Source organism: Trichoplusia ni, chromosome 6 (genome assembly GCF_003590095.1).
Source record: "Trichoplusia ni isolate ovarian cell line Hi5 chromosome 6, tn1, whole genome shotgun sequence".
Taxonomy (NCBI): domain Eukaryota; kingdom Metazoa; phylum Arthropoda; class Insecta; order Lepidoptera; family Noctuidae; genus Trichoplusia; species Trichoplusia ni.
This window is the reverse complement of record NC_039483.1, coordinates 16192363-16205367: the sequence shown is the minus strand read 5'-3', so window position 1 is coordinate 16205367 and position 13005 is coordinate 16192363. Positions and strand designations below refer to the sequence as shown.

General features: G+C 33.2%; 2 protein-coding genes across 4 annotated transcripts in view; both read left to right on the top strand.

The window, feature by feature from the left end:
* Nucleotides 1-1506, top strand: part of LOC113495276 (elongation of very long chain fatty acids protein 7-like) — a 44434-nt gene extending 42928 nt beyond the window's left edge. For both annotated transcript variants that reach the window (XM_026873943.1, XM_026873942.1), the window contains exon 8: nt 284-1506. In XM_026873943.1, the coding sequence (XP_026729744.1) occupies nt 284-707 (424 nt within the window). In that variant the 3' untranslated portion in view covers nt 708-1506. The remainder of the gene's footprint in view (nt 1-283) is intronic.
* A 2669-nt stretch (nt 1507-4175) lies between these two features.
* Nucleotides 4176-13005, top strand: part of LOC113495275 — a 114644-nt gene continuing 105814 nt past the window's right edge. Inside the window, exon 1 of one of the 2 annotated variants that reach the window (XM_026873940.1) lies at nt 4176-4514. The gene's annotated coding sequence lies outside the window, so the exon portion shown is untranslated. The remainder of the gene's footprint in view (nt 4515-13005) is intronic. The other variant, XM_026873941.1, reaches the window with a different exon arrangement.

Here is a 13005-nt window from a genome sequence, read left to right as displayed (position 1 = left end):
GCTAATAGACATATAGGCAGAGAACTAACGTCACGTGATTGGCGTTCTCTCATCATAGAAAAGTTTACAGCTTCCGCTCCACCAACATGCGGATAATTAATTTAATATCGAATGTTAATAAACGTTAAATTACTATGCAACAGCTATAGCAACTATATCAAAGTAATCATCTTCATTTATTTCACTATTAACATACTTATTGACTATCAAAATTCGAGTTATATTATAACTTTAGGTTATAAGTCTTCTGATGGATTAAAAGTAATAACGTTATGTCTTTCAGGATCATCGCATCTGGTTTGATTCTCCATTCATCGATCTTCATCGTCCTGTTCACGAACTTCTACATCCAAGCTTACAAAGACAAACCAAAGAACCGAGTAGCAAAACCAGTGAACAACAACAACAATGAAGAAACTCATCTTTTCAACGGCAAAAGCGAGCCCAATGGTCACATTAAAAATGGTGATCTAAACGGACATCTCAAAAACCGAGAACAAAATGGATACGCCAAAAACGGTGATCTGAATGGATATGTTAAAAATGGTGATGCGAACGGCTACACAAGGAATGGAGACATCAATGGCTATGCAACACATGAGATTCATGGAATGAACGGATTTCTGAACACGAATGGTCATTTGACAAATGGTTATACGAACAGTCAAGTGCTATACGACGCGACAGTTAAGGAAAAAGTGCATTAGCCTCTACTTTACGTTAGATTGTACTTTTTATATCATATTAGTTTGTTTGGAGAGTCGAAGGTACTTTGGTGTTTGTACCTTTAATGGAAATAAAACGAACTCAGTGACTGTAGAAAGTGTAATTTCTATAGTTCGTTTCTCGTTGCGTTAACATCAAATATAACAACACGTTTTTTATCAACGATATGAGTTTAAATCGGTTTTTTGAATGACGACGATGAATGTTAATCGATTCGAAAATTATTGTCAATAAAAATAAAAGTTGGTGCGAAAGAATGCAGTAAAAAATTTGAACTCAATTTAGGGAATTGAGGGCCATTTTTTTACTGTTTGCTTTTATTGCAATTTTGTAGGTACAGCTTGCCATAAGAAAAACGTTTTTTTTTCCTTGGCAATAAATTATGTAATTCATCATACCTTCGATTCTCCTTCAAATGTTGTACAGTTAAAACCAGTGTAATTATAACTTTAAACATCTTATGAAAAGATTGTGGTAAACTTGTAAATAATTTGGCAACATTTTACGGTATACTTTTTCCCTATATACGTATTTCCTATATTAACAGTTTAACATTTAAACTACCTCATGAGTGGACTTATACTATACTTACTTTAAGTGGCGAAATATATTTGTGAAATGTATATTCACTCAAATTGAGATTTTTGTTATATTTCTTACCCTCTTTAATTGTTTATACTAAAATACTTGCCAAAGTACATTGGTTCCATTGCTTCCATCCATACTGAGCTTTATTTAGTTATAAGTAAAAATAACTGTAAATAAAGTGTTAAATTATTTTTTTGTTCACAAAAGTACAAGTAAAAATAAATGTACCTGTACTTTTTAAAGGCTCAAAAATGTATTATTTATTTTTGCGGACATTTTTTGAAAGATTTGAAAATCATTCTCAAAATTAATACTGTTTCAAAATAAGTATTACTAAATAATGTAAATATATAAATAAATCGAATGAGATTAATTAAAATATAATAGGTGTGTAATGGGAGTGATATTTGATAACAAAATAAATTTATATAAAAAATATATATTTTTGTACATTTTATCATTCTCGGTGGATGAACAGGATTTATATCACGTAAATATTATATTTTATGTGAATGCTAATGAACTAAGGAAACCAGTCAGTTTTAGCGAAATTTTTGATTATTATAAATAGGTGTTTTATACATAGACTTAATTATTATAAGTGACGTGTAGTAAAACTTGTATACCCTTTTATATTATAAGTTTCAAAAATAAAATATTTGAAATTAAATTTAGAATATTTTTATTTGTGTGTGACAATAAAAACAATATATCTGTATCATCAGTATCCGCGGCCATAAGAAATGGAAATCATAAGTTGGCCTTAAACAAAACCAGTCAAGTGCGAGTCGGACACACGATATACAAATAGGCCAAAAATAAATCTGTCTTAATATATTTTTGTCTGAATCGTCTTTAAAAATTGCAACTGTCAATTTTTAACGGTTCATGAGATACAACCTGGTGACGGACGCAAACCCTCAGACACATTTTAAATGACGAGTAAAAAGACACCATTAGGAATGTCTATCTTTATCATTGCAAGGTGGTATGTAGAGATAACTACCATTTTAGTTCCTTGTTTAAGAACCATCCAAAAATACGACTGTCTTCTCAGCAGAAAAATAATTTGTGATATAACGTTGCATTTATCAAAGATCGATTTAAGAAGAGGATAGTATTCCACTCAAATATCTTAACCATCAAAAAGAGAGTTACGCACTCACAGCAAAACCACTTCGCTGATTTTCAGTAAATTGGGTACGGGAACATTCACCTTGAACAAATGCTATAAACTTCTTCGGGTTCTAATTTAGGCTCTACATTGCTTTTCTCGAGTTCCTACTAATACAATCCACTTGACAGTTTATTGATACTGACTGTATCTAGTGATCCAGTGATCTAACTCTAGGTAACCTACAAACCCGTCTCAAATTGCTTATACAGCTGTAACAATATAGATAACTATTAAAGTAGAGCCACTTGTATAACACATTACAAAGTAAAACAGCCATATCAGAAAACAGCGCCATCTAGCGACGTAACCTTGAAACAAGTAAGCGCTAAGTTAACCCGCTGACTACCGCAACAAGTTGCGGGCTTGTTAAAGTAGAAGCAGTTGTTCGCCGTTCTCCGCTCGGTATTTTAGGGTTAAAATAGATGTCGCTATCGAGGACAGATGGTCGGATACTTTCATTTGTCAGTTCGTTTCTTTGGTGCGTTGTAATATATTTTTGTTTTTAAAGGAATTATTTGAGTGTGTTTGTGATTTTTATTCGTAAAGAGGTTTTTTTTGCAGACATTTCGTAAAATAGTAGCATTTATAACAGTTAAAAACTCAAACTATGAATATACTCGTAACTGAAATAAAATTAAAAAAGCTTCTTTACTTGGGTAACGAGTAAACGTTAAAAATATTGTCGTTGTATTTCTTTTGAAACTCAATCAAGATCTTAATTAAAGATAAACAATGTAAACATTTCGATCAAACACTCCATAAAAGGTAATTTCCGTAAAAATCTGGAAGCACGCATTTCTCTTTATTGCCAATTGAAGGAATTAATTGCAAAGAAAATCGTCCTTTTAAAATTTAACGGTGTGTCGATAACAACTTGCGACCCTCGCTAAACCTTAATTATAGCCCTGCAAAATGTCAGTAAACCTGACATTTAAACATTTTTTCTTCCCCTTTCTAATTTGTTAGCCCTAAAATCGCAACTTTTATATCATCAAATGTGACTTGAACTATCATTTGGAATACAATGTTTGTGATAGCAGTTCAAGGTAATTTGGTGAATGAGCTTGTATTGAGAGGGGTAGCTACAGGGTTGGGACACGCACTACTCTGTCACCTTGTGTAATGATGGAGAGAAAGAGATAGAGAGTGTTGATCCTGTTCTCGCAATTCCGTTTCACTTAAATTGAAGTTCATTTGACGTTTGCTATTACCAGGCAAGATAATATCTATAGGGGTAATTTAAATTTGAAATATTTTTAACTGCCCTTACATATTCATAAGAAATAATGTTCTTTAAGATATAGTTGTAAACATGCGGGTTACGTGTGAGGATTTCTTTTAAAAAAGGTTCTTATAATTTAAGGATAAATTTAAGTATTTCTTGTTTCTTAGTTACTTTTAAACTTTATGTTCAATGTAGCACAGTAATTTAGCAAGCTGGTAATGATTACTTTAGTAGAGAAATGCTATTTCTAATGAAGGTATATAAAAACCATCATTATCTTCTATAAAAACTGCGCGAAATGAATATTCAAAAATGAATTGGGAAATGTAAATTTAACCAACAATTTTTACACATTCGATTTGAAAAAGAAAGGCAAGACTACTAAACATTGTCAAATAAAATTATCTGTCAACAATACATTCAAACCGCACAAACTTTGGCCTACAAACAATCAATATATCCCGTATAACGGAACGTCAGTTCGCCGGCCGGGACGAAAACCCTAGCCAGGGGTAGGAACGAGGCTGCCTTAACTCAGTCGAGTGCGCGTAGTCGACGCGCACGCACGCGCGCCGCGGCCCTGCTACCTCACAGACACAACAAAAAACCACAAAATCTTAACAATCAACCAAAAGTGAATAACAATAGTTCTGTAGTGTATCAATAAGTGTTACTCAATAACTATAACAGTGAAACTCACAGTGACGGAGTATTAATCGCAGCAGAACATCACGCAGCGTCCAACCATAATGATATAAAACATTTTCAACGATAAATCGCTTGTTACTGTTTTAATCGGTAATGTGCCGTCTTTGAGGATTGCTTATGTTATGCATTAATACATTATGTTTGCCAACCGCAGTGTGGGGGTGGAAATCTATGGAATATGCTAATAAGTTGGTTTCTTTTAACCCGCACACAAAAAGCTCTGCACTAGACACTGCAGTGCGATTTGTGTTGCAAATTCACTAGAATTTATATTCTTTCCGTCTGCATGTACTATTTTATCTATTTTCATTAACAAGTTGGCGTTTTGGTTGCGTTTCGTTTGTTATTTAAGGCGGCTGATACAATTCGTTTATGATTTTTACTTATTCGCATACTTTTGTAATCAAACATTAATTATTACAAGTTCTAAGTCATTGTTTTGTCTAAACTCATAACAACGCTTGGGGAAGTTGACGAATTTACAGAAAACGATTCAGTTACAAACATTTTCGCTTCATAATAGGAGCGGGTAGTGTCATTTCCTTTGTGCCAATGGTCTATTTGCTCTAATTTCCTGCTTTCCCAATTATTAACGTGTCTCCGTTGGATCTAGGAGATCTGTTGAGCTCAACCCGTGTATTAGATTCGATTGATTTGAAATACAATTTGAATTTCAAATCAATCGGTTATTAGTCTTGCTTGAAGAAATTGAATGTCGAGAAAACAATCAATGCCTCAGACCGGTGTGAACTCTTAGATCTTTATTCTTTTGTTATAAATAGAACATTAATTACTGCTGATAATTGAATTTTACCAATTTAAAAACAAAAAAGGTCTTTGTTTGAGGAAGTGGATTTTGATGGCATCTTTTCTTAATGTTATGAAATGGAAATTTCAATTTCGTTTATAAATAATTATTGAGTTAACGGAATGTGAATTAAAAAATAACTTCTGGACTGTTATGATTAGATATATAATCATCACAACGGTTGTGAGGTTACTTATGTAAAAAATATCATCAACGCTTACAAAGCCAACTGAGATTCTCGAATCTCGCACTACAATAGATATCGACACATGATAAGTAAAATTACTAGTAGTGAGTAATGCTATAAATAGAATTGCTATCAACGGTCCACCATTCAAGAATAAAGACAAAATAAATACCATATTAGCAACACATATTTATAAGACAAGAATAACACTGATATTCAAGTACAGTTACGATGATAAGAAACGCAATTATAAGCTTTCTAACCCTTTGTGCTAGATACCGTATTTAAATAGAGCGTTATAGAAACATGAACGAATCCATATTTTAGGGTTAAGAATTTGGATTACGTATTCGGTGACCTAGACCTTGGCAACCCGAATCGATGGATCTGATAAACTGGATAACAAACGAATATTCGAGGTACTAGTTTTTAGAACTCGAATATTGTAGAGTTTTTACTTGCGAGTTCTGTTGCTAGGGCGTTTTTTGTTATCAGTAGCTGTTGGTTCAAGGATGTTGAGATACTGAATATATTTTTACTCGTTACCCTGTATTTAAAACGAGATGACCAAAGAGGTCTCATAAGAGAGATGCTAATATGGTTATTGATAATTGAGAAGAGGAATAAGTTTTGAAATTATAGAATCCTTTTATTTGGACACTCGCTCATATTACAGTTTTACCTATATTTTTTACTTAAAAATCTTTATATAATACATCAACCTATATGGCCCAAATCTTGACACTCGTGTTTAAATTTACAATATCTTGTCAGCTTTTCACGGAGTCCCTCAGGGTATCACACTAGGTCCTACTAGTTCAAACACAGGTTTTGGGAAACAAAGTTCTAGTTTTAATGTAATTACCCTGTATAGTTGCAACCTTTGAGTCCGGTAGCATCCTTTGTCATATCTCTTAACAAAGCTCTGCAACAGATAACTATGTTAACATACAATATGATCGGGTACCTCGAAAATGTAATCGAGACTATTGTATTACCTTCAGTTCTATGCCTTGAAACGATACTCCTTCAAAACGCAATACTGCAAATAATTTTCCAAGAAACAGTTACATACTTAAAATACCTATTAAAATAAAATAATTCAATGTTGCTTGAAAATAAGGAACAAATTTGATATAATTCGATATTTTTCGTTATGGAAGACCGAGTTTTAAGTAAAGTAACGTGAGTAAGTAGAAAGGCGAGATAATATTGGGTTCGAATGAAAAACCGGCCGTGAGTCTAACAAAAGAAAGACCAATACATCTCCGATGCCAAAATAGAATAAAACATACAAACTTAAAAATAAAAACCCACGAGAGCTATCCCGACGACTTATTTCTCCTCCGGAAGTTATCAGAACGACCGGTTATTCTACAACAATAAGGACGTTCTTATAAATACCAGAGGAAATATAAATACAGAAGTACCAAGATTAAACAAAAGAATAAACCAAGAGAAGTTCATGATTCTATCGAAAATTCTGGAACAAGAACCGTATTCGTTCCAATATTTAAAAATGGGAATAAAAAAAAATATGCATGGATAAAGTAGTCCTACAAATTCTGTACACTGGACCTTTTGTAATGAGCCGTCTTGCCAGTTGGTTGTTCATTTAGACCGTGTATGCGTATGCGTCGTTCTTGTGGCGTTTTTATTGGAGTCATGTTTATTTATTTATTGGTTGGTTTTGTGTTGTTTGAAATTGGAGTAAGAGGTTGTTTATAGTCTCGGAATATTGTATTTACTACGTTATTTAGTGTAATGGGTAAGCCATTCATTTTTTCATTGACTGTTTTAATTTACTGCTTGTAGACAGCTTTCAAAACATTCTTTACTTTCCTTTTGTTTATTTTTATTGTACTTTTGTTCTGTTAAAAAAAAATATTGCATTAGTTTCTGTTCATTAGTTATCGTAGTGATGTTAAGCTTCTATTTTTTAATTATCACTTTTACATTTTTACATACTAGACTAGAATAATTCCACTTTTGCACCTTTAGTACCAATTTGGATACTTGCCGCTCTCAAATCATCATCAACATCATCAACTCTTGTTCTCTTATTCGCGCAAACTTCATTTACTTATTACAAAGTCGCTGTAGTGTATACTAGCACACATACATCGTAGTTTATAAAGACCAGTTCACCGGTTTCCAGTGTATTTTTTGTATCTTTATTCAGGTTAGTATTTGTTTGGTCGCGATCAACGAGCTTCGCCCTAACGGGATCTGTTGCTTTAGATGCTATATTTGATTCGCTTTGTGATGTAAAGTTTTTTATCTGTTTTGTATTATCGTATTACTTCTAGTAGAAGTAGTTATGTAATTCTTAGAAGTTGTACTTTATTACTGATTTTTATAGTTTAACAAAAGCAATGACCTACGTATTGTTTTCTTCTTTTGCTTGTATAATGAAGATCTCATGGTGTTTCTTAAGATACACTAATCGGAACGAAACAACAAAAAGAACTATAACAATTTTTAAATACTACTCAAGACTATTTCGAGAGTATTCAATTGACAACTTGTAATGCATTGTTAAAAGACAAATTTGAATAAAGATTAGGTAATACCACAGAGGCAATCAATTTTAAAAATATATTGACGGCGGATAAAAAACGTCAAACCAAAACAACTTTTTGCAACCCTATACGTTTTTTTATTTACTGTTTGTATTTTTCCTCCAAAAAGGTAAATAATCTATTAAATAAACTTTGTACACCCTCCTCCCGACTGCAGCATCCCGAATCAATCATTCATTGCCAAATGTTTAACCCTAAAAAAACCCAATCATGCGAGAAAACGACCTACGTCTGCTTGTCATTTCCTCGCTAAACGTTTGATGGAGTAAGCTAAAAAACATCAACCCTATTGCTGAGGTAATAAGGGCTATTATGATTGAGTAATCTGGGGCACAGATGAACTAACTCCGCACGTGTCATGTCAAACCCTAAAATAAGTTAAAGATAAAAAATGTGTGAGTAAACGATGCGTGTAGCGTTGTATTAAATATGTGATGTCAGTATGCTTATTAGTGTGGGAGACAGTTGTGAGAAATAATAGAGCATCTGGCTGTAATAAAGTCTTATTTGCTTGATATGGTAATTCATTGCTAATTATTAATTATCTTTCCAAACCGAGTTAATTTTTCTGATTCAGAGTTGACTGCTGAGTTTACTTCACCGTGGTTATTCAGTTACATTTTATTTTCGATGGTTTTCCACCAACCAAATAGCACAATGAATCTATAAATAAAACCAAAAAAAAAATCTTCTAAAGACAAAAAATAAAATTCTACTCACACATTCATCAATCAATTAAGGAAACAGTAATAATTTGAATTAAATTCTGTTCGAAACATAGTATTATTGATTCACCACAGTTCATTCATAATTATAGTTCGGTTCCCATAAATCTTTAGGGACTGTCCACTCCAGAATACCCTACTAAGTTATATGTACCCTGCGATACGTCTGAGAAGGGGGATTTTATAATACGCTCAATGATTTTGGTTAGTCACGGTAATAATTACGAAGTAAGCAACTTTATGTGGGCTAGCTGTTACATTATTGTAAGATTAAAATGTTTTTTTTTGACATAATAATCTCAAAATTCATTGACGTACGATTGATATAATGAATAGGACGTGTGTATATCACCTAGTGTTGTTTAGAATAGTTCTTTTACTACAGTGTTTTGATAGCCCGCCTTATGGCTTTTACCTACCCATCTTCTTTTGTATAACGTCACAATTTTTTCAAATATCTAATAATTTAAACTCTACTATCGAAAACTGGAACGGAGTTACACGACAAAGAAGTTTTAATTTCGTTAGCACAAAAAAAAAAAAAACAACGTGTCAAAGAATAGTTTAACGGAAAAAGAAACTGTATGGACAAATGTGCGTTCTAATTTGTAGCGTAGCAACAGTTTACACAGTTGTGTGTTGAAGGGTTGAAACCCGTGGCTCTATAGAAGTGCACCCACGTGTATCACTTGTAGGGGTTACGAGGAATAATGGAAACATGCAAGCCATTTATTTCAATAAGAAAAAAAAACCAATTGGCAATTCGAAAATGACATTTTTCGTGTGTTCTATATTCGGTTAATATTGTAACATTATTTAATTCTGAATTTGAGAAGATTTTTATAAATCATGTAAGAAAATAAAAAAGCTTATTAGCTTGCTTTTTTTAAAAACAAAGTGCTGCCTAAAATCGAATGTGGTTGTGTACAGTCTTATGACCTTCAAAAGTTAATGTTTTGTTTGTTTAAAAAAAGCCGTGCATATATGAACCGAATTTCCTCAAATCTAAATCGTGTTTCCAAACCAAACCAAGCTGTCAAACCAACAAGCAATGTCACTCAGCTAAAGTTCGATGACTTTAGAATACTTCACATGGACGTCAAACACTAAAATCTTTTACAAACCGATCAAACCCGCTGCAAGATTGAACAGTATTTGAGTCAAACAATAAGACAAAAGAAGATCATCGTTTTCGAATAACTGCAAACAACAAAATACGATATAACGTTTTATTACTTACAGTGTGATCAATATTTATACGCCGTAGCATAAATGAAGTTCATAAAATAATTCGATACCAGATTCCCATGGTAATTATATGGGGTATTACGGTAACAATAAAAATTTATAACACCGCTCACCATGGGAGAGTAGCAATAAATATCGGTTACTTATAGGGCCGCGTCTAAAAATGTAGGGAAAGTGTATGCCTCTTAAAATACTGCTTAATGTTTGAAGGATCTCGTCAATTTATTTAAAGTCCTATACCAATGTTATTATGATTGTGTTGTAAACATTTTTAAGTTTTTAAACTTTTGGTTTATTTAACATTGGCAACAAGTGATAAAATACGTATTGTAAGAAATAGACATTATACCTAACGTGAGCAATATCGATTTAGTAACGCAAAAGTTACTATTAGTAGACACTTTTGACTCTATCCGACTAGTCTTATGAAATCACTTTAACCCAAACCTTTTTTTTCTATTCCTTATCATTCCGTTGGTATGCATGCTGCTACATACTACTTTCTATTTGGCACTAACATCAAAACCGTAGAATGAAAAGAATCCAATCTGAAAGATATAATGCAATAACAAATACTATTTTCGCCGTAAACAAATGCCGACCATAATAATAGTCATTCGAACATTATATCTCAAGATAAATTTACTAAGAACATTATAAATAGAACAATTTGCCGAGATACAGCATCTGTTCACAATAACCTGTCCGACGGTTATATGCCACCTGTCGGGTAACTAGATCTGTGCCGTAATTATTGTAGGAAAGTTTATCAATAGGATAATAGCAAGAGAATGATTTAATAGTAAATGACTGGCCTGTTGGTTTAGTGGTTTGTGAACCTGACTGCTATACCGGAGGTCGTAGGTTCGATTCAGACCAAGGGCAAATGTTTGTGTGATGAACATTATCATGTCTGTGTGTAATTTATCTATTTTCTGTATGTATTTAGAAATATATGTATAAGTTTGTCAGTTGTCTAATATTCAAAATACAAGCTATGCTTAGTTTGAGACTAGATGACGTTGTGTTAAATAGCTGGATTCATAGATAGTCATAGATAGTTTTCTTTTGTAATGATAATTCTAAAGCTTAAAAAATGTCACACCCTGAATTTAAAAATCAAAGACTGAGATTGAAAGTTTGGCATTAGAATATGCTCTGTACGACTACGAACAAATGCAGCAGAAACTGTATTAGTATAGATTGGGACTTACCTTTAAGTTGACGTTAATTGAAAGTTTTTGTTTCGCCCGATCGGGATCGCCCAACTAGCTTGGGACCCGACTGAACCATCCGACCATCTTTACGACTCGCAACATTGAGTGAGTGGAACATAACCAAATAAAATAACAATTAAATAGAAATACAACAACAAAATCAATGACACGTACCCCATAGGAAAGTTCCCCTCTAGGCCCAGTATTAATGTGGCAATAAAACCACACATTCAGAAGATATCCCTTAAAGAAATAGACAAAGAACATAAACACCAATGTATTAACCGCACAATAGATGCGTTTACGTGCGTTGTAACATTAAGCGGTATGTAGTTCGTTGGGACAGCTAGTGAAAAATAAAATGCAAACGATTTGTTTTACAATAACGGATCCTAAATACTAGTTTCCAATAGTATGTTGCATTGTTCAGTTAACAGCCGATCATAACGATGCTTTTTGCAACTTTTCCATATTTTATTACCGTTTAAGTATTTCGAGTATTTCTAGACTTAAAATAAGCCAAATCGGTTCAGCCGTTCTCGAGTTTTAGGGAGACTAACAAACAGCAATTATTTTTTATATATGTATAATAAAAATAAGAAAAAGATTTTGACATGTGCTTATAAATATTTATTTTTAAAACACTATGGGGTTGACTGCCGGTTGTTCTCTATAAGAATAACTCTTTTTAACCGTGCACCTACAATCTTTACTCTACGCTTTTTAAAAGTGCCTCGAAAACGGCATACTTGAAATAAAAAAATACTTTTGATTATCATGTTTGAACAAAAAACAGTCCTTAATACCCAACCGTATCCATCCAGAAATCCTAGACCTCAATTCACATAACACTCTCGGACAAACACCAACTCGTGGTACACATGTACCACAGTTTTAAGCCCATACTAAGCCCCTAAACACACAGTACCTTATTAGGCGCCCTCAATACAGACTCTTTTGTAATACTCAAGTAAAATATCCTTTGATAAAGCCCAGACCACACCGTCTATACGTTGCAAAGTCAATAAGACTTGGCTAGATAAATAGAGAAATAAATTGGCTATCTTATTGCTGTATTTTTTTGTTGTAGTCAGGAAAATATATATATATTAGGCTAGTATTAATGGTACTCCTAATGTTTTTTTCGATACTAAATAGGTTTTTGGTTGTTATTGTGAGGTATATTGAATACTAGTATAGAATAATAGTACTTATTAAGTACGTATTCGAAGCTATAATAACCTAGTAGTGAGACTACGGGATTGCCAAATCAATGGTCTTGAGTTCGATCCCAAGGCACATACATACTTATAAATATGTGTGATAGAAAAAAAAACGCATGCGCTTGATCTCTTGGCTATGAGAGTTACAAAGCAGGGAGTGCATCAGTGTTGGCGCACACGCTTATGCACTAAAACATATCCTCCACAGCGTTAAAATTATTTTAATTTAACCTTTTAAAATAATTACTATGACCAATACGCTTAGTTTATACGATCGCAATCAGAAGATAGCCAAAACTTTGAACAGTTATCTTTCATGTACAGAGGAAGGATTGTTTTAAATTCATCGTATCCCATAACGCACTAAGTCTACCAGCGTAATAACAATTGTCAACCTGCAAAACCAAACAGCTGCGTCACTCACAAAACAAATACAAGAAAAAAAACATTAATAATTTCGTACGAACGTCTCTTTCAATACAGTTCTTGCTCCCTCATGATTGACGTACGGACGTGGTCCCAGTTGTCTAAGCTGCTGTCACAAACACGTGACGTCACTCGTCCCGCTCAGCCCATCACTAAAATGTGCGT